The sequence below is a fragment of the Heteronotia binoei genome, chromosome 15 (genome assembly GCF_032191835.1).
Source record: "Heteronotia binoei isolate CCM8104 ecotype False Entrance Well chromosome 15, APGP_CSIRO_Hbin_v1, whole genome shotgun sequence".
Taxonomy (NCBI): domain Eukaryota; kingdom Metazoa; phylum Chordata; class Lepidosauria; order Squamata; family Gekkonidae; genus Heteronotia; species Heteronotia binoei.
Genome location: NC_083237.1, coordinates 42,165,214 through 42,183,422, shown reverse-complemented (window position 1 = coordinate 42,183,422; position 18,209 = coordinate 42,165,214). Strand labels below are relative to the sequence as shown.

Sequence of the window (18,209 nt, the reverse complement as noted above, 5' to 3'; positions counted from 1 at the left end):
GCTGAGGTAGATGCCATCGGCCCCTGTGTACCCTCTGACCCCACCGTCACAGATGGTGGATGGCACCAGCCCACCATGGGCCCAGGTGCCTGCACTAAAGCTGGACTCCCTGCCGCCCAGGATGGTCCAGGCTGGGCAGATGAAACCCAGTGCCCCCCTTGTTCAGAAATTGCAGGTCCTGGCCCCGCCCCGACGGACTCCGACCATACCCCGGGGCCCCATGGACCCCAAGGCCATGTAAACTGCTGCTGTGTTGTTAAGCTCTTACCTGCTGCACCAGTCGGCGTAACTGCTACCGCCACAGGCTGGACCTGCTGCTGCCCAGCATCCTCCACTTCCTGTTCCACTGCATCGTCGTTCAGCACCACATCTGTGTTTTTTGTTGCATCCTGCCCTTGTTTGGGCTCCATCCCAGGGGCCATGCCCTCCTGCAAAGCAGAAAGTCGTGCAAGCACCTCTCGCTCAAAAGTAAGTGTACCAAAGTGCCCGGTGGCACTGCGCCTACCGGGCCACACCGACACCACCTTGGATTTGCCACACTCCCTTTCAAGAGTGGTCAGCCACTCCATTATAGCTTGCCTCATCGCAACACTGTCCAACTGTTCCTCTGCCGGGCACCAGGCCTGGCCCGTTTTTGTGGGGCCTTGGCCGGCTGCTTGCCCTTAGAAAGGCCCTGACCCTTCTTTGGACCCATGCTCTAATCCCACCAATGCACCCCAGCAACCAGCTGCCTTAAACAGGAAACTTGGTGGGGCGGAGAAGAGGGACTAGGGGGAGGGCAATAAAGAATACTACCCTCCCTTATAATTAATCCACACAGCGCCCAAGACAAAGGGAGGGATGGGGGGGAAGGTGCTCTTACAAGACCCTTACGAAAATAGGGGGGGTATAGGCTGCCTGTATAAACCCCCCTTCCGAACTCAGCACCTTCTCTTCCAACCCCCCCAGGAAAACACTGAAACGCTAACGGGGTCTGCTCCCAGGCTCCCCCACCCCTTCCCGAATTACTATGGGGACTCGTAGGCTTGCAGGCAAACGGCCTTAGCTGGGGCCAAAGCCTCTCGTCCATCGCGACACTCTCCCGTCGCCCTGATGCTCTTCCGCGGGCTTGCCAGACTCCCAGGAGCCCACCCGAAAAGCTGCGCAGTTCGAGACGAAGCGCACGAACGTGCCTTCACTCCGAGCGCTAGCTTGCAACTGAGGAGAACAGGTGGGGCTGAGGCTATATATAGCCTTGAAGCTCCACCCCACCCGAAGTCCCCGGACGTCCGGGAAACTGCAAAAAGCCTCGGATCCATCCAGGGCTGCAAACGACGGCCCCACAGTGCGTAGCCGCTTTCACGGCCCGGCCGGGGCGGGGCCAGATTCTCCTTGTTACCCCTCTACTTCCATAGCTGTGTATGTTCAGTCACCAAAGATCTCCACTGCAACAGCTATGTGAAAAACACTGATGGGAACATGTTTGTTAAATGTAAACAGAGTTCTCAAAATCTTACACTGTATGACTTTCATTGGACTTGCCTATTTGTTAATAAAAAGGAATCTAGGGACTTTATACTGGTCATATTCTTCTGTGGCTTTTCCCACCAGCCATTTTCTCTGCAACAAAATCTTTTGATAATTCAGATAATGCAACAAAATTCAGACTCTTTGGTCAAAAATGTAGAGTTGGAACCAATCAGCTTTTTTCACTCACTCCAGTCCAATTTCTTTCCTTGTTACAGCTCCCATCACATATGGCTTTCAGTCATGCCACCCGATGATACCCAGTCATGGTAAAACATAACAACAACCCCTTTCTCACTAGTAGAAAATACTGGTTGGATCCAATCCAGCATTTCTATATTTTCCCATATTTTCTCCTCCCCCAAGGGCTCAATTTCCATATTTTCTCCATTGTACTCCCAACCTCCCCAAAGGGCTCAATTCCTGTGATACTTTTGGCTTTTGAAGTGAGATTGTTCTACTATATTTGCAGGTGGATGCTAAATGTTTAGAAAATATGTGTAATAAATTTGCTGTCACACAGAAAATGAAGCCCATTTTTCTGTGAAAGGCAGCACTGCATTTGCTCCTGCCAGCCCCCTCATCCAGGAAAGTACAAGAAACTGCAATAATTTTCAAAACATTTAAGGGTTGGACAGCAGCATTTTTAGACTGTACTTCCAGAATGAGTAAGATGTATGCAGGTGAAAATTATAGCTACTCCAGTTTCTCAAATTCAAATGAAGATATTGAAGGACTGTGAGATTGTACATGCCTTACTTGTGACTCTTTCTGGAAATTTCATATTGTAGCATCCCTGGATCTGCTGTCTGTGCTTTTGACATGCATGAAATTGAGAAGGTATTTGCAGGGAGTTTCAAACAGCAGAAGGATTATGACACCATATGGACTCCAGTTCCTGAAGAGGATGTGCCCAGTCCCAGGTAGTATCTGTACCATAATGCAGGGAGCTTTGTAGTTTTCATGGAAATGGCAATTTAGTATGCAGTGCAAATATAAAAAAAGATAATTATCTTGGGGAGTCCTAAGTAGATTTATTCTTCATTCTATTGAGGCCAGGCTTCAAAGGGTGCAATTCTGTTTAGGATTCAATTGTAAGTCATAAAAATAAATGTATACCAGGTGTAAATGTAAAGTTAAGCCAAAAAAGATTTCTTCTGAAGAATTTGCTCATAGACAATAGTGGAAAGTTATGCCAGGTTATATGGCAAATTAACTTTTTCTACAGAGTATATCTGAGCACTGATATGGGGATGCCATGCATAGTTAAACATGGTGTGCATTTTTTCCCCCTTCAAAATTATTGCAATCTGAAATTCTCTGCTGATGTTGGATTATCTGTTGGCTCTGATTTATCTGGTTTTATTTCCAAAGTGGTAGAACTTTTTTAAGGATGTAGAACACCATACGTTTTTCCCACAGGATTGAATGGGTTGGATCCAACCAGCATTTTCACTCAATCTTGTCCTATTCTTCTGCTACATTAGCCCACCATCTCCATTGTTTTTCATAAGCCCATTTCCATGGTTAAATGATAAAGAAGGGTTTGGACAAGCACGAGTTAGAATTCTGACTGGATCCATCCATTTCTGTTTGTTTATTGAGCTCTGATAACTGTCAAGAAATGAGCTCTTATAACTGTCAGGTAATGCAAACATTTGCATTTCCTAAGATTCAAACCGCATAGGAACTTTTTTTGTCCATTAATGATCATCCATCACGTATTCCCTTAATAAACAGAACCAAATACAGCAGGGGTGGCCAGTGGTAGCTCTCCAGATGTTTTTTACCTACAACTCCCATCGGCCCCAGCCAGCATGGCCAATGGATGCTAAACTTAAAACTATGGGATGATTAGGTACAGAATAAACCATAGAATGGAGCCACATGGTGCTGCATACTGTATTGTGCATCATGCAGTTGTATACTGTATTGTGCCTTATAACAGAAGATTTTAAAAATAGTTTATTAAAATATCTGCCCTGATGTAATCAATAATTGCATTTTTTTCTACCCATTCGTAGGCCTGGTTCCTGTGCTGGCTCTGAACCCTTTGAAGGGTACACATCCTCCACTGAATTTCCAGATAATGTTCTTATTTTTAGTAAAATGCATCATCTCATGCATGAGGCAGTGCAATCATGTTTCACTAAGCCATGGTTTCTGATGGCGATGGTCAGGTAATTATCTCAGCATTGGATTAATTTAATGCGTTATTGATGATGCTAAATTGTAGGTTTTACGCTCCAAACTAGTCTTTCCAGTTGCAAAAAGAGCATTTGTTTAATTTACTGCATTTTTAGCCTGCCTTTCTTGCTAAGGTTTAAAACAGATTACAATTTGAAATATATATAATGGTGGCCTAATGTAATGATTAAATGGGTGATATTATCATTGCAGGTATCGCATGACCAAAATTGTTATAGATACTTCTGCTGGGCCAAAAGAGAACCAGATTGTGGCTTTCCTAGGAACAGAGCAGGGCAAAGTTTTAAAGGTTTGGGACAGATCGGGAAATGGTCCTCTTCTGAGTGACAGCATTTTGGTTGAGGAGATGAACATTTACAAGCCTGACAAGTATGTATTATTCATTCTATTTCTCCATTTTTTATGAGCCAAGGAAACTTTCAGATCTGAATTCCCAAGTACAATAAGAAAAAAAATATAGTACTTCTGTTGTTTTAAATTTAAATTTTGTGGGTTTTTTGTGGTATTGTTCTTAAGGGTTTAAAATCTGTTATGAGTACTCCAAATTCCTAGTCATGGTTTGCATCCTGTTAGTTGTTTAACCCAGTCTTACCCAATTCTCCTCCTTACTACAGTTCCCATCGAACATCCAACATTGTCTGTGCAGGTTCTTTGATTACCATAATAGGCTTTAGGAGTGGTCAAGAGTGGTTCTCTCTTGTTGCCAATGGAAAGTTGGTTGGATCCATCCCCATTTTTGTATCTGCCCAATGCAAAATAGTAGAATACTATTTCTATGCTTCCCATTTCAAATTTTGCCTCCCTTTCATCTCCCACCTTTAGAAAGCAAGCCAAAGAAGTTCTATCCAAACCCTATCCAAAGAAGTTCTATCCAAAGAAGTTCTATCCCTTTCATTCAGTGGGATTAATTAATTAATTTATAATTTGAATTTTTATACTAACCTTCTCTGAATTACTCCTAGGAAACTGCTCTTAGGATTGCACCCTTTTTTTGTATTTCATCTTCCATACATGTCAATGGTAGTTACCAGAATTCAGTTTAATTTGGATGAAACTTGGGAAGGTGTGTCAAAAAATGACATCTAAGAGCTCTTTAATAAGTAATATATTGCTAATGATAAAATTAAATATTGTTTATAGTAGTGAAACTATTGAAAGTAAATGGACTTAAGGGAGGGACTAGGTAGTTTGGATATATTTGGATATATAGTTTGGATATATCTTCTTTTGTAAGTAGGTGGAATGAAAAGGCTTCCTGGGAAAATGCTATGAAAATTAAAGTAACAATGCAAGTAAAAATGAGGGGGGCAAGTACTTGTATATCTATAGCGATATGCCTTTCTGATTTTTTAAAAAACTGAAAATAGCCACAGGTTTCATTTTATGCTGACTTTACTGTCCATTTATCTTTTTATCTTATACATTACATATAGTAGCTATAGCACCAAAGATGTTAATTTTATATATTATGGTTTTGATAATTGTCTAATGTTTTATTCAAATACTGTTTTATAATAGATTGTTGTATTTTATGATGTTAATATGCTGTTAGCCACCCTGAGCCTGTTCGCAGGGAGGGCAGGATACAAAAATAAATAAATAAATATGTTACAATAAAATTCTCCATCATTTATGGAATTCTTTCCCTAAAAAAAATTCAGGTGCAACTATAATGATGAGGAATATCCAACTATTATGAGCATGGAGCTGGACAAGCTGTCTGGTTCTCTTTATGTAGGATTCCCAAACTGTGTTATAAAGGTTCCCATGGGAAGCTGCGTGCTTTATGGAACATGCAAAAAGTAGGTATTCCTTATTCACTCCTTTCTCAAAAGCACCACAGAAGCTTCAATGGTACATGCAAAGAATTCTAGAATGACTATTGTATGTCTCTTTCATTAAGGTCCTGCATAGCTTCTAGAGATCCATATTGTATATGGATATCAGAAACTGGAGAATGCAAGCAGGTCATACCTGGAATAAAGTAAGTCATCACTGGCACTGGGGGATACAAAGCGGAATCCTATGTAGAGTTACTCAAGTCTGGTGTAACTCTGCAGAGTATTGCACTTTTAGTACTGGTGTTGCTTAGATATGTCATGGGGCCTTTTGAGTAAATGTTGTTGCAGAACAAGCAGTCTACCATTAGGGATGGGCACAAAACATATCTTTGTGGTCCATTTCAGTTTGTGGTTCCTGGTCAAACCACATAAACTGATTCAAACCAGGTGATGGGATTGCGAACTGAATCAGTTCATAGTGGTTTGTGACCTCTTCTTTCTTTCTTTTTTTTTACAAACTGCCACAAACTGCCTTAAAATTTATGGGAGTTCATAGTAGTCCTTCAGTTTGTTAATTTCTGTTTGTGAATCATGAAGTGGTGCAACGTTATTACGAACCTAATATGTGAGCTAGTTTGTGCCCATGGGTGTCTGCCATTGCTATCAATATTTGGCCAAGCCCACCCTGGCTCCAAACTTGACCAGGATTCCTGCTCACTATATTCTAGTCCACCTACATGCTACTCTAGCAAATAAAGGTTTGGTTGTAGGGTTGTTGGTCCAAGGATGGCAACTAGTGGGAGACTTACCAGGTCATGTTATGGCATGGCCAATAATATGGTGCTGTCACTTCTAGTGTAACCTGGAAGGAATGTAATAGTATGTTGCTGATAATGTAGTGGCACTCAACTAAACTCTATCAGGCTGATGCTGATGCTGCTCAATTTCCAAGCCTTAACTTTCCCAGTCCAGGCCATACCTTTCTCATTTCAGAGATAAACTGTTTTTGAAAATTCCTTTAGCCATCAATTCCTCAAGGTGCTCACCAAATGTCCTAGCTATACTGTAGCAATGATGCCTTATTCCTGACAACCCAAAAGATGGTCTTCATGCTTGTGGTATTGAGCCCTGGAATGTTTTTCCCAGGTAGACTCACCTATTCTCTTTGTTGTCATCTTCCACCAGTAGGTGAAGTCTTTTTTAAAATTCTGTTTGATGCTTCTCAGTGATTCCCTTCTTCCTGCTTGGTTTTAGCATTTTATATGCATTTTAGCTTTAAATTTAATTGTCATAATGTTGGCTTTTTGTTGGGCTTAAATGGTTTTAAAGATCTTATATTTTTACTTATGTATTTTTTTAATTTGATAGCTCCTAGGCAGAGTATAGATTTTGTAAAATAAAATAATAGCTACTGCCTACCCACTTTTAAGACCAGACCAAATAACAAGTAGCCATCAATCCATGAACAATGTGGGTCAAGGAGAACCCCCACTTCCCTTTCCATTATGTACTCTTAAAAGGTGGTTGGCTTACATTATTATGTTGGAAGGACGGGTAGATGAGTTTGCAGGTAGTACATCTGAGCATTTATGATCCATTGAAATGCATATTTTAAACCAGAAGATTGCAAGTTTCAGTAGCATCATTAGAAGCATCTAGAGAAGAAGTAGGCAAACCTGATGGGCCTCAGCTTGAAATGATGCCCTAAACCTTCATTCATACCTGGGAAAGGAATTTTGCTCCTCCTTCTCCTTCACATAGTGATTTCCTTTATTGGCATTTTAAAACTGTTAGTATAGAAAATGGTAGGATAAAAGAAAATACAGAAATAAAACATGCACATGTATAAAGACATATTCCAACTTTCAGTTCAATTCTTAAAAAGTTATGAATTAAATCATTATAAAATAGCTTAGTTTACCATAGTACTACATATAAGTAGACCTGCCTGGAGGAACTTTGCCACAGTTTCAGTAACAACATCAGTGGTATTGTTCAGCAAAACAAGCAATTTGTATGAGTCAGGTAAATCTAAAATACTACCAAAAATTGGTGATAAAATGCTATGCCGTACATTGATGTAGTAACAGCATTCTAATAGCACATGGGATACTGCCTCGATAGTACCACTTTCACAGGGACATAATCTATTAAGGAAAGGTGTGCCATTTACTCTCCTCCTCCTTTCACTTGATTTCTCTCCCCTGTGATGTGGTAGGAGAGTCCAGATGACAAGGAGCCCAGGGTTTATCCATCTCCGTGACAAATACCATGAATAACATATGTTTGCATAGTATAAGCATTAGAAAACCAACTAGTTTATGTCTACATCTTCTTTTAATTATGTGATTCAGATTTAGTTGTGCTGTATAAGATGTGAATGCCAAAATTCATATAATTGTGTTTCTTATGCTTAGCGTTGAATATGAGCAGGACTTAGAAGGAGGTGATGTAAGCGGCATGGATGACTGTTAAAGTAAGCCAAGTGTCTTCCCCCCGCTTTTCATTTATTTATTGTCTTGTCAGCTATTTGTTTTCACTTCTAATTGTAATTATGGTGCAAACAGGGCTCCTCAGCGTCACCAGACTCTCCAGGTCAACACCACTAGGATGCATGCTAGATTGGAAGGATCGTCTTGACTCATCTGAAAACACAAAGCCATATTTAAGTTGTGAAATGAGCTGCCGGAAGAGACCAGGACCCTGCAAGACTTGCTTCAGTTCCACAGGGCCTGTAAGAACCAGGACCAGATCAACATGTTTTTTGAGGGGGGGGGGAAATTAAAAATGATGCCCCCTTATGGGCCCATTCTGTCTTATGGGCCCATAGAATAGAATGGACTCTATACCCAATTTGGCACACACACCCCTTTGGCAGCGCCCAGGTCAAGCGCCCCCTCTGCCCCCCTCTAGATCTGGCCCTGGTAAGACCAAGATCTTCCAAATGACTTTTTACTGATATTTTGATGCCTCTGACAAGAGTGATCAGGCTCCCTGAAGATACTGTGTTAATAAGAAGTCATTGAGATCAATATGCCACATGGCCACTATTATACTGACTGTAGTTTCTTAAAACTACTGACTGTAGTCTCTTGAACATGACACCTGTTTTACAGTATGATTTTAAATGATATGTTATCATTCTATTGTATTTATTGTTATGATTTTGATTGTTGGAAGATGCTCCAAGCTGTATTCAGGAGGAGCAAGATATAAATGTACAGAAATAAAATACATAAATAATAAATATTCATCTCCTCCTGCAGTCTAGAAGACAGGAATGTTTTGGTATTCATTTTTTCCTCAGTGACAAGACAGCTGAAATGATAGTGGGATCACTGCTTCATCTCAAGCATGCCTCCAGATATTCTTTGCTCTATGATTAAAAGCTTTACAAAGACATTAGGGTTTGTAGAATCTTTCGGGCTCAAGTGCCGTGTTCTACTGGAGAAAGTTTTTCATCCAGACGTTTTGTTCTCAGCTGCAGAGAACATCCTCAGTGGCTTTGCAGCCAGAGCAGGTGCTCTGACCTTCTTGGCTGCTGTGCATAGACAAAGACAGATAATGCAGAAGTAAAATGACAAAATTGGCTTTAGCTGTTCAGTGGTCAGTGTAAACATACAAACTTTCATTGGCTTGGAGGACAAGACTAGAATTGAAAGGTATTTCAAAAGATGCTGAGAAGAGCTGAAGTTTTATTGTATTCTCCACTTTGTACACCAATAGAATCCATGAAAGTATGTTGATTAATTTAAACTGCAATGACAGAGTTAGATAAATCTCACTGAAATTATTGGTACAGTCTACAAGGGAATTCCCCAGCAGGCAGTTGCGCAGTGATAGAACATTAGCTTTGTATATGCAGAAGGTCCCAGATTTAGGGTTGCCATGTCTGTGTTAGAAAATACCTAAGGACTTTGGGGATGGATCTGAGAGATTGTGGGGTTTAGGGAGGGGAGGACCTCAGCATGATGCAGTTCCATAGAATCCACCCTTCAAAGTGGCCATTTTCTCAAGGGGAGTGTATCTCTGCCAGCTGGAGATCAGTTGTAAAAGCAAGAGATCTCCAGGCCCCACCTTGGCATCTTCAGTTCAAAGAATCAGGTGATATGAAAGACCTCAACCAGAAACTTTGGAGAGGTCTCAGAAAAGATAACAGTGACCATGATAGATCAATTGTGTTTGCATTAACAGGAACTGGAGCTGCTTCTATTCACTTCTGCTGAGGAAAAGTAGCCGAGTGAATACAGAGAGTTCATGCTATAATATAGTAAGCTCACCAATGGAAAATGGCAAAGATGTTTTGTTGGCTGCATGAAACTGAACCAGGACAAATCACCTCCTTAACCCAAACTTTTTTTATGGATCCAGTCACAGACTCTCAGCCTAACCGACCCAATAGAGTTTGTGTGTAGGTAAAATGGAGGGCTGGAGAGCACAATGATGTTAGCCATTTTGGGTCTCCACCAATGTTCCCTGAAAGGTGCACAGTGTTGTGAGCAAACATTTCAGCTTTGATAGCTACTGCAATTGAAGTTATGAGCTGCTGGCTGTAAAGTTGTGAGCTGCTGCATAAAGTAGTGTGCTCTGTGGTCTTCCTTCCTGATCTATGACAGAAATATGTGCCTGCTGGAGGCTAAAGACACAGTGACTTTCAAGACATTTTTCACAGCTGTTTTTGTGCTTCAGTTTATTTGGTGATCTTATCTTTTATCATATAAAATGGGCACAGCAGCCTCCCCCATTGCTTTCAGGACCAACGCTACTGTTAGACAGCCGTAGATGGCTGCTGGGAGCGCAGAGCATGGTGCATTATGTTCTGGCTCTCCCACTCTACCTTGCTTCCAAGCGGATGGATATAGTCCGCTCGGAAGCAAATGCGAGGCTCCCAGTCTCTGCGTGCATGCCACCGCTTGCTGCCTGCTATCGCAAAGCAGTAGCAGGCAGCGATGGCATGCATGTGGAGACTGGGATCCTTGCTGCCACTGTGCTCGCCCTTGCCAGTGCTGGCGGCAGGATGGCAACTGCGGCTTGCCTGGGGCTCCAGCCTTCAGATGGCACCTTAGCACTTCCGCTTATTGTTTCCCATGAGCAGTCTTGAAATTCGTTTCAGCACGTTCTCGTTTTGTCACGTCCGTAGCCAAACAACTCTATACACATTTGTAATGTTACCCCACAAATGAAAACATGAGGCAGGACATTCAGGATCCTAATCAAAGACCTTATTTAGATTCAAACAAAAACAAATGTTCCAGATTTCCCTCAATCTCATCCAACTGTCAAATTCCTATGTTGATTTCACAATGCTGTTTCACACCAAGCCCAAACCCCCCTATGTTGCTTTCACATTGCAATTTCACACCAACCCCCCCCCCCCTCCCGTAGGGCTTAGGTGATAAATTTCAAAGATAGCCGAAATTTCAAAAGGATTTCCTCCAGTGTTCTATTGCAGGAAATGCATGCCAAGGGTAAACCCTGCCTGAAACTGCAGTGGGAAATGGATGGGTGGACCGATCTATCAGAGAACAAGGCATTTTCCTCCACCATGAAAGGAATATTTTAAAAAGTTCTTTAGAACTCTCGTGAGAAAAGCTGATTTATCGCTTTATGCCTTTATACTGCTGGGTGCTAGGGTTATTTTGTAAAAGAAATTAGCAAAGACATTCAAGCCAGCTGTATTAACTATCGACGGAAATGCCTGTCTTTCTGCATTCTCATAAATTCTGCTGATTGCATCAAAGTAAGGCTGCAGAAGTGACAGAGTAGGATTTGATGATTAGAATGCATGTACTTCATGAAGCTATGCTTCAGTGCCTTGAATCTTCTCCTTATCTGCACAGTGTCCTCGTATATCTGTTTTCTTGTAGATCACCAAAAACTTTCTGATAGTGATCAGTGTTGGCAACAGTCCTGGAGCTCATTAGGGCTACTGATAAGCCCCTTGCCAATATTGATTCAAGCATTATTGCAGTTTCCCTAGGAAGCCAAATCCAGCCAATGTTTCTTTTGGACATTTCTTGTTAGTTTGCTTTAAATCAATGAGAACAGCTACCAGGAATGACTTTCTAAGAAATGGTCCCTAGAGTGGGCCAGCAGTTTTATCTTACAGCAAGTTAAAATAGGATCCACCCAGCAATTCCTGCTCCCTTAAAGTACTGGAAATTGCTTAAACATATGTAGATTAACACAGAGTAAAAAAAAAGGTGTCACTTCACATCATGGATAATGCAGGAATGGGTGGAGTGCTGAGACCAACATTTTTAACTCCATTTCCAGCCCTGAATGGTGTTAAATCACATAAGGGATCAATGAAGGAATCTTTGGACCACTAATCCACTATTGCCAACCTCCTGTATTGGCCAGGAGACAAGTCTTTTAAATAATAAAAAACAACCAAAGAAAGAGAAGTGATCACCACCACCACCAACAACAACAACAAAACATGGGGATTCTTGTCTGAAGTTTCATTGCCTCTCAATGCCCTCCAAGTACTAGCTTTGAAGACTACAGCTTGTTGAGAGGCATTTGTAGATGCCCCACAACAGATGATGTTCTGTTTCTTATCAATTTCACTTAGATCATTGGTGGCAGCTATATGTAAAGCAAAGTGATTTCTGGCAATGACACACATTACAATATTGTTCAACATTTAATGTAGATTTTAGAGCAGCAAAAGGCCCTTTGATCATTGAACCTAATATCCCAGGATGACCTTAATGAAAACAATTAGTGTTGCCCTTTGTGATTGAGATCCCTGTGGATTCACTGAATCACCCAATGATTGCTAATGCTTTTCTGGTGCCCATGTAATTGAAACAGACACAACTTTTTTTTGGCAGAAGCATGCATTTAAATTCAAATCCAAAACTTAGCAAAGAGAGGTGATGTTTCCGTTTCCATTTGCTTTATTACTGTCCATGACCAAATACACAGCACAATGCAGGCCAACAACAACCACATAAAAATTGTAAAAATCAAGATGGACCTAAATAGGTAAAACGTAAGATATTTAAAAAATAAATGTGAAAATAAAATATAGGACATTAGTATGACTAATGAGATATGACAAATAATACAGTAGTGGTCAAACATCCTCTAGTTTAATAAATATAGTACATCTAATAAAAAAATTAAAAATTATACAGCTCCAGAAAAAATATTAACTAGAATACACTGGTTAAAATTACAATCTGTTACCTCGACATTAACTTGTAAGAACCATAAAATGCAATTTGATTGCATGGGAACAATATTTGGCAACTTTATGCATGGTCTCTGTATATATATATATATATATATATATATATATATATATATATATATATATATATATATATATATATATATATATATATATATATCAGTTTCAGTAGCATTTGTGATGGTATACAGAGTACTCAGGCATTTAAGAAAAGATAAAATACAAGCTTAGAAATATTCAAAAAACAGTCAGTTCAGGACCCCTTCTTTATATAATCCTCATGAATTCTCCTAGCTGCCGCCATAAATTTGACACAATTAATTGTGAATTGGGGGTTACAATCTGATAACAGCGTATTTCTGATTTTGAAATCAGAAAACCCGAGATATCCCTCCAACAAAGAATAAATGTACCTGACTCGTATGCCAGGGTATAGGCCACTCCCAAACAAAACATGGTCAATCGTTTCAACTTTATCTGCACCATAAGGACAAACCTGCTCAGCCATAGGCTCCTTTCTAAAGCGGCCCTCAACGACTGCTGGTGAAGTTTTGATGAGCTTCGTTTCTGAAATTACAATAGCTTGACTTAAAACTTTAAAGTCAGATGGCTTAAAAATGTAATCTGATGGGGGGGGGGCAGACCGGAAAATTGATGCTTTAACATGCAAAATTGAAGTTTGTCGTTAGAGAGGAAAATCTGCAGGTTAGAGATGGAATTTAACAAATATAAATAATTATTTAAGCAAGCTCTGATTACATTCAGTTCTGAAATCTGAACTGAATACTGTTTTGATTTCCTTCAATGCACCATTTTAAGTGTGCCATGGGTGTGTAAGCCACACTGAGCCTGATTTTGTGGGGAGGGTGGAATATAAATTGAATAAAATAAATAAATAAGTTGGGTACTGGGTTGCCAGCCTACAGCAGGGGTCATGGAGAGTTCATGATATTTCATGGTAAGCTCACCTATGGAAAATGGCAAAGGTGTTCTTTTACTTGTGTGTGATTGAACCTGAACAAATCTCTCTAACCCAAACTGTTCTATGGATCCAGTCACACACTCCCAGCCTAACCAGCCCAACAGGGTTTTTGTGTAGGTAAAATGGAGAGCAGGAAAGAACACTGACATGTCAATTTGGGTCTCCACCAATGTTCCCTCTAAGGTGCAAATTTTTGTGTGCAAACTTTCCTCTTTGTGAAGTACTGTCATTGAAGTTATTCGCTGCTGCCATTAAAGCTGTGAGCTGCTGCATTAAGGCTAAAACTCTGATACCTGGCTAACACTAAATCTACCTAGAGAGAACACTGGTCTCCACTCCAAAGAAAGGATGGGTATAAATGTAGGAAGTAGAAAAATAATAATAAAGAGTGAGCATGGTTAAGAGTTTAGAGTGTCATAGCTTATGAACAACAAGGTTCATATCCCCAATCTTCCATGCAAGCTTGTTGGGTGACCTTTGGCTAGTCACACCTCTTCATCCTAATGTACCTCACTGGATAGTTCTTTGAGTGAAATAGAGGGAGTAAGACTGATTTTTAAACCTTTCAGAGCCCCCACTAGGTTAAAGGAGAGTGATCTCTCTCTCTCTCTTTCTCCCTACCTACCTACCAATCATCTGCCTGTGTGTATGTCTGTCTGTCTCTCTATCCATTAATTGATCCATCAATATATGCAATAAGTGTAAAACCTTGCAACACCATTGGAGGATTACAGTGGAAAAGTCTTCAATAACAAAGGGAATTCCCAGAATTCTACACCCCCCCCCCTCAAAAAAAAAAACCCTTGCCTTGATATACTCAACAGATTTATGCCATGCCAAACCCATGTAAAAAAGCTGGGTTACTGCCTCATTGAAGAAGAAGATAGAAGAAGATATTGGATTTATATCCCGCCCTCCACACCGAAGAGTCTCAGAGCGGCTCACAATCTCCTTTACCTTCCTCCCCCACAACAGACACCCTGTGAGGAGTCGGGAATCAAACCCGGTTCTCCCAGATAAGAGTCCGCACACTTAACCACTACACCAAACTGGCTCTCAAATATTCTGGGATTTTTTTGGGGGGGGGGGTTGGGGAGGGGGGCTGGATAAGGCCTTATCTTCAAATATATTAGAAGCAGGAAACCAGCCAGGGAGGCAGTGGAGCCCTTGGATGACCAAGGGGTCAAAGGACTACTGAAGGAGGATAGGGAAATGGCTGAGAAGCTGAATGCATTTTTTGCTTCCATTTTCACTGTGGAAGATGAGAAGTGTTTGCCTGCTCCAGAACCACTTATATTGGAAGGGGTGTTGAAAGACCTGAGTCAGATTGAGGTGACAAGGGAGGAGGTCCTACAACTGATAGATGAATTAAAAACGAATAAGTCACCAGGTCTGGATGGTATACATCCCAGAGTTTTGAAATAACTCAAAGTTCCCCAGCCACCAGAGCACTGAGGTGGACTGTGGTCGGCGGTTTGAGGAGAAAAAGGCGGTGAAGGAGAAGTTTTTTTTTTTTCTTATTGGCTTACCTTATTATTGGTGCTTTTCCTTGGGAACTTTCGTTCGGTGCTCCCTCCCCCCCCCCTGATCGAGGGGGAAGGGGAAGCGTGGCGGTGTTACAGCGAGGACCCGGAGGTCCGTCGCAGCGATCGTAAAGAAGAAGACCGGCTTTATTTCCTTTGTTTGGCAATGCGCCTTTGTGGAGACGGGACTTGCAACTATATAACTATACAGTCGGAGACGAAGTTTGAGGTGAAAGTATTAGTATCCTTCATAGGTTTTTTCTCTCTTCATTGCGTGAGGAAGCCTCAGTGATGAGAGGGTTAATCTGAAGTGGCGGAGGGCGTATTGACGCGCTGACGTCCCGACGTCTGGATGTGCGGGTGAATCGGACATTGGTTGGCGAGAGGAAATAGAAGAGTCTTGGAAACTCGGGGTGAAAAGTCGAAGACAGACGCAGCGCGTCAGGAAGACAGGAAGAGAACTTTCACGGCTGAATCCTGTCACGATAGGTTCCGTTTGATTTGTAGCTTGTGTCTATTTCCTCTTTCTTTCTTTGTGTTTTTTTTCCGTCAAATAAGAACGGATAGTGTCAACAGTCTGGACAGAACGGACAGAAGAAAGACACCTTAGGGAAATCAAGGCCTTCTAGGTTCCAGGTTTACTTATACTGGCTGTTACAGGTCTGAGATTGAGATCATCATAGTATTAATTACTGAAGTATATTATGTACTGAACTATATTGTGTACTGAATTATATAAGGTACTGGACCATACCCTACTGTTCTGCACGGAAGTTGCTCTGGTTCCAGCGGGCTGCTGGGTGTTGGAGACTATTGTCAGTTCGAGGCGGACTTTGGGAAAAGTTTTGGGTTAAGCCCCCTGTGACCCCTGTTTTTCAAGAATATTCTTTCTGTGTTATTGTGTTATCGAGGTCAGTAACAAATTTGCTTAACAGCGGGAGAAGACTTGATCTCTTTTAGGTGTCTGGCAATCTTTTAGGTGTATGCCAAAATTGTGGGTTTAGTTATTGTTCTGGTGTTCCTGCCTAGTCTAAATAAGTAATAATTAGGTTAGTCTGTCTCTGCATGTTAGAATAATGTCTCAAGCAGGGAAAACAAAATTCTCGCCAGGGCAGCCAAAGGCTGTTGGTGCAGCACTACCACAGGATACGCTGAAAGATATTCAACTAAATTTTTTAGACGCGTTAAACCAAATGAAGGAGGTATTAACAAAACAGATGGAAGATGTTGTGAGTAAAATCGAAAGCCTTGATGATAAATTTGGTGAGACGAAGAAGGATATAACTGAGGTGGTCAAAATGACAAAATTAATAGAGGGTAAGCTTAGACTTATGGAAGGTAAAATGGAGGAAATAGAAATAAGTCAGGGAAAATCTGAGGCGAAAGTTATACAAATGGAAATGGGTCAAGCGGAATATGTACTTAGGTTTTTGAATATACCTGAGGAAAAGAACGAAAATTTGGTTAAATTATTGAGTGAAGCTCTAGCGGATCTGCTGAGGATGAATAAGACTGAATTGGAGAAGGAATTCGACTGCGTGCATAGAGTTAACACCACCTATGCTAGAAAGAACGGGCTTAGCAGGGAGGTCCATTTAAGATTTACCCGTAAGTTGATTAAGGAGAGGGTTTGGAAAGAAGCGAGAGACCAGCAGTTAATTATAAATGGGACTAAAATAAAGTTAATGAAGGAAATACCCTGGTCAATTAGAATTAAGAGAAAGGAATATTCGCAGCTGGCTCTTGCTCTACAGGAAAAAGGGATCTTGTATAGGTGGTTAGTCCCAGAGGGGTTGTTGTTCACCTATGCAAACAATAGATTTAAGATAGATTCAATTTTTAAATTGGAGGAATTTATCAAAACTCATACTGGTAATTGGCCAAAGGGAAAAATTAAGGGGAAAAACCCAAATGGAATAGAGAGACAGCCAGAACAAACAGACCCTTCAAAAGAATTTCAGTTGCTGGATTTAAAAGAACGAGAGGAGGGAGAGGTTGTTCAATTGGAAGAACTAAAAAGGGAGACGAGGTTACAGAAGAAAAAAAGAATCCAATAGATTAGTGCAGAAATCAATATGAAAAGTAGTTTAAAAATCATTTCGGTAAATGTTAATGGTCTAAACTCCCCTCAGAAAAGGAAGCAAATTTTTCTACAGCTGAACAAATTGAATGCAGATATTTTATGGTTACAAGAGACTCATATGAGGAAAAAAGACGAAGGTTTGCTATATAATAAGAGACTTGGTAAAGTTTTTATTACATCAGAAGGAAAAAAGAGAAAGAGAGGGTTGGCGACATATGTCAAAGAGGGATTACAAGCTGAATTAATTTTCGAGGGTAAAGATGCCAGAATGCATGGAATTGAAATAATAAAGGATTCAAAAAAGTTTCTTTTGGTTAACGTCTACGCGCCTAATGACAATCAAAGACTGTTCTATAAAGAATTGTATGTTAAGGTAATTGATGTTGGTTATGAAAATGTTTGCATTATTGGCGATTTAAATGCAGTTGAAAACCCTGAGTTAGACAGAAGTCCTAAAAACGATGTTAAGAAATCTAAGACAAATAGCAGTAACATTCTCCCCGAAATTTTTTTTGAGATTGGTGGATGAACTTGCCCTAGTGGATGTTTGGTGTACTCTTAACCCCAAAAGAAGAGATTACACGTATTTCTCAAATAGACACGCCTCCTGGTCTAGAATTGATTTGATTTGGATATCATTAGGTTTAATGAAAATGGTACAAGAAGTGGAAATTCTTCCCTCTACAATTGCTGACCATTCACCTATTATGTTATCTTTAAGTACCCCTAAGAGGAAATCGGGGTGGAGAATGAACCTGAGTTTGATGAAGGATAAGAAATTTATTCGGTATATAGAGGAAGAATTGAAGTCTTTTTTTGTGATAAATACGCAGAAGGATACATCTCAGACAACTATTTGGGAAACCAGTAAAGCTTTTTTTAGGGGCTTGGTTATTAGTTACAGTGCAAAAAAGTGGCGTGAAGA

General features: G+C 40.7%; 1 protein-coding gene across 1 annotated transcript in view; it reads left to right on the top strand.

The window, feature by feature from the left end:
- Positions 1 to 7,970, top strand: part of LOC132583583 (semaphorin-6A-like) — a 46,803-nt gene extending 38,833 nt beyond the window's left edge. Inside the window, exons 11-16 of the mRNA XM_060255207.1 lie at positions 2,298 to 2,429; positions 3,531 to 3,686; positions 3,907 to 4,083; positions 5,376 to 5,516; positions 5,618 to 5,698; positions 7,913 to 7,970. Of these exons, the coding sequence (XP_060111190.1) occupies positions 2,298 to 2,429; positions 3,531 to 3,686; positions 3,907 to 4,083; positions 5,376 to 5,516; positions 5,618 to 5,698; positions 7,913 to 7,970 (745 nt within the window). The remainder of the gene's footprint in view (positions 1 to 2,297; positions 2,430 to 3,530; positions 3,687 to 3,906; positions 4,084 to 5,375; positions 5,517 to 5,617; positions 5,699 to 7,912) is intronic.
- Positions 7,971 to 18,209: the final 10,239 nt, after the last annotated feature.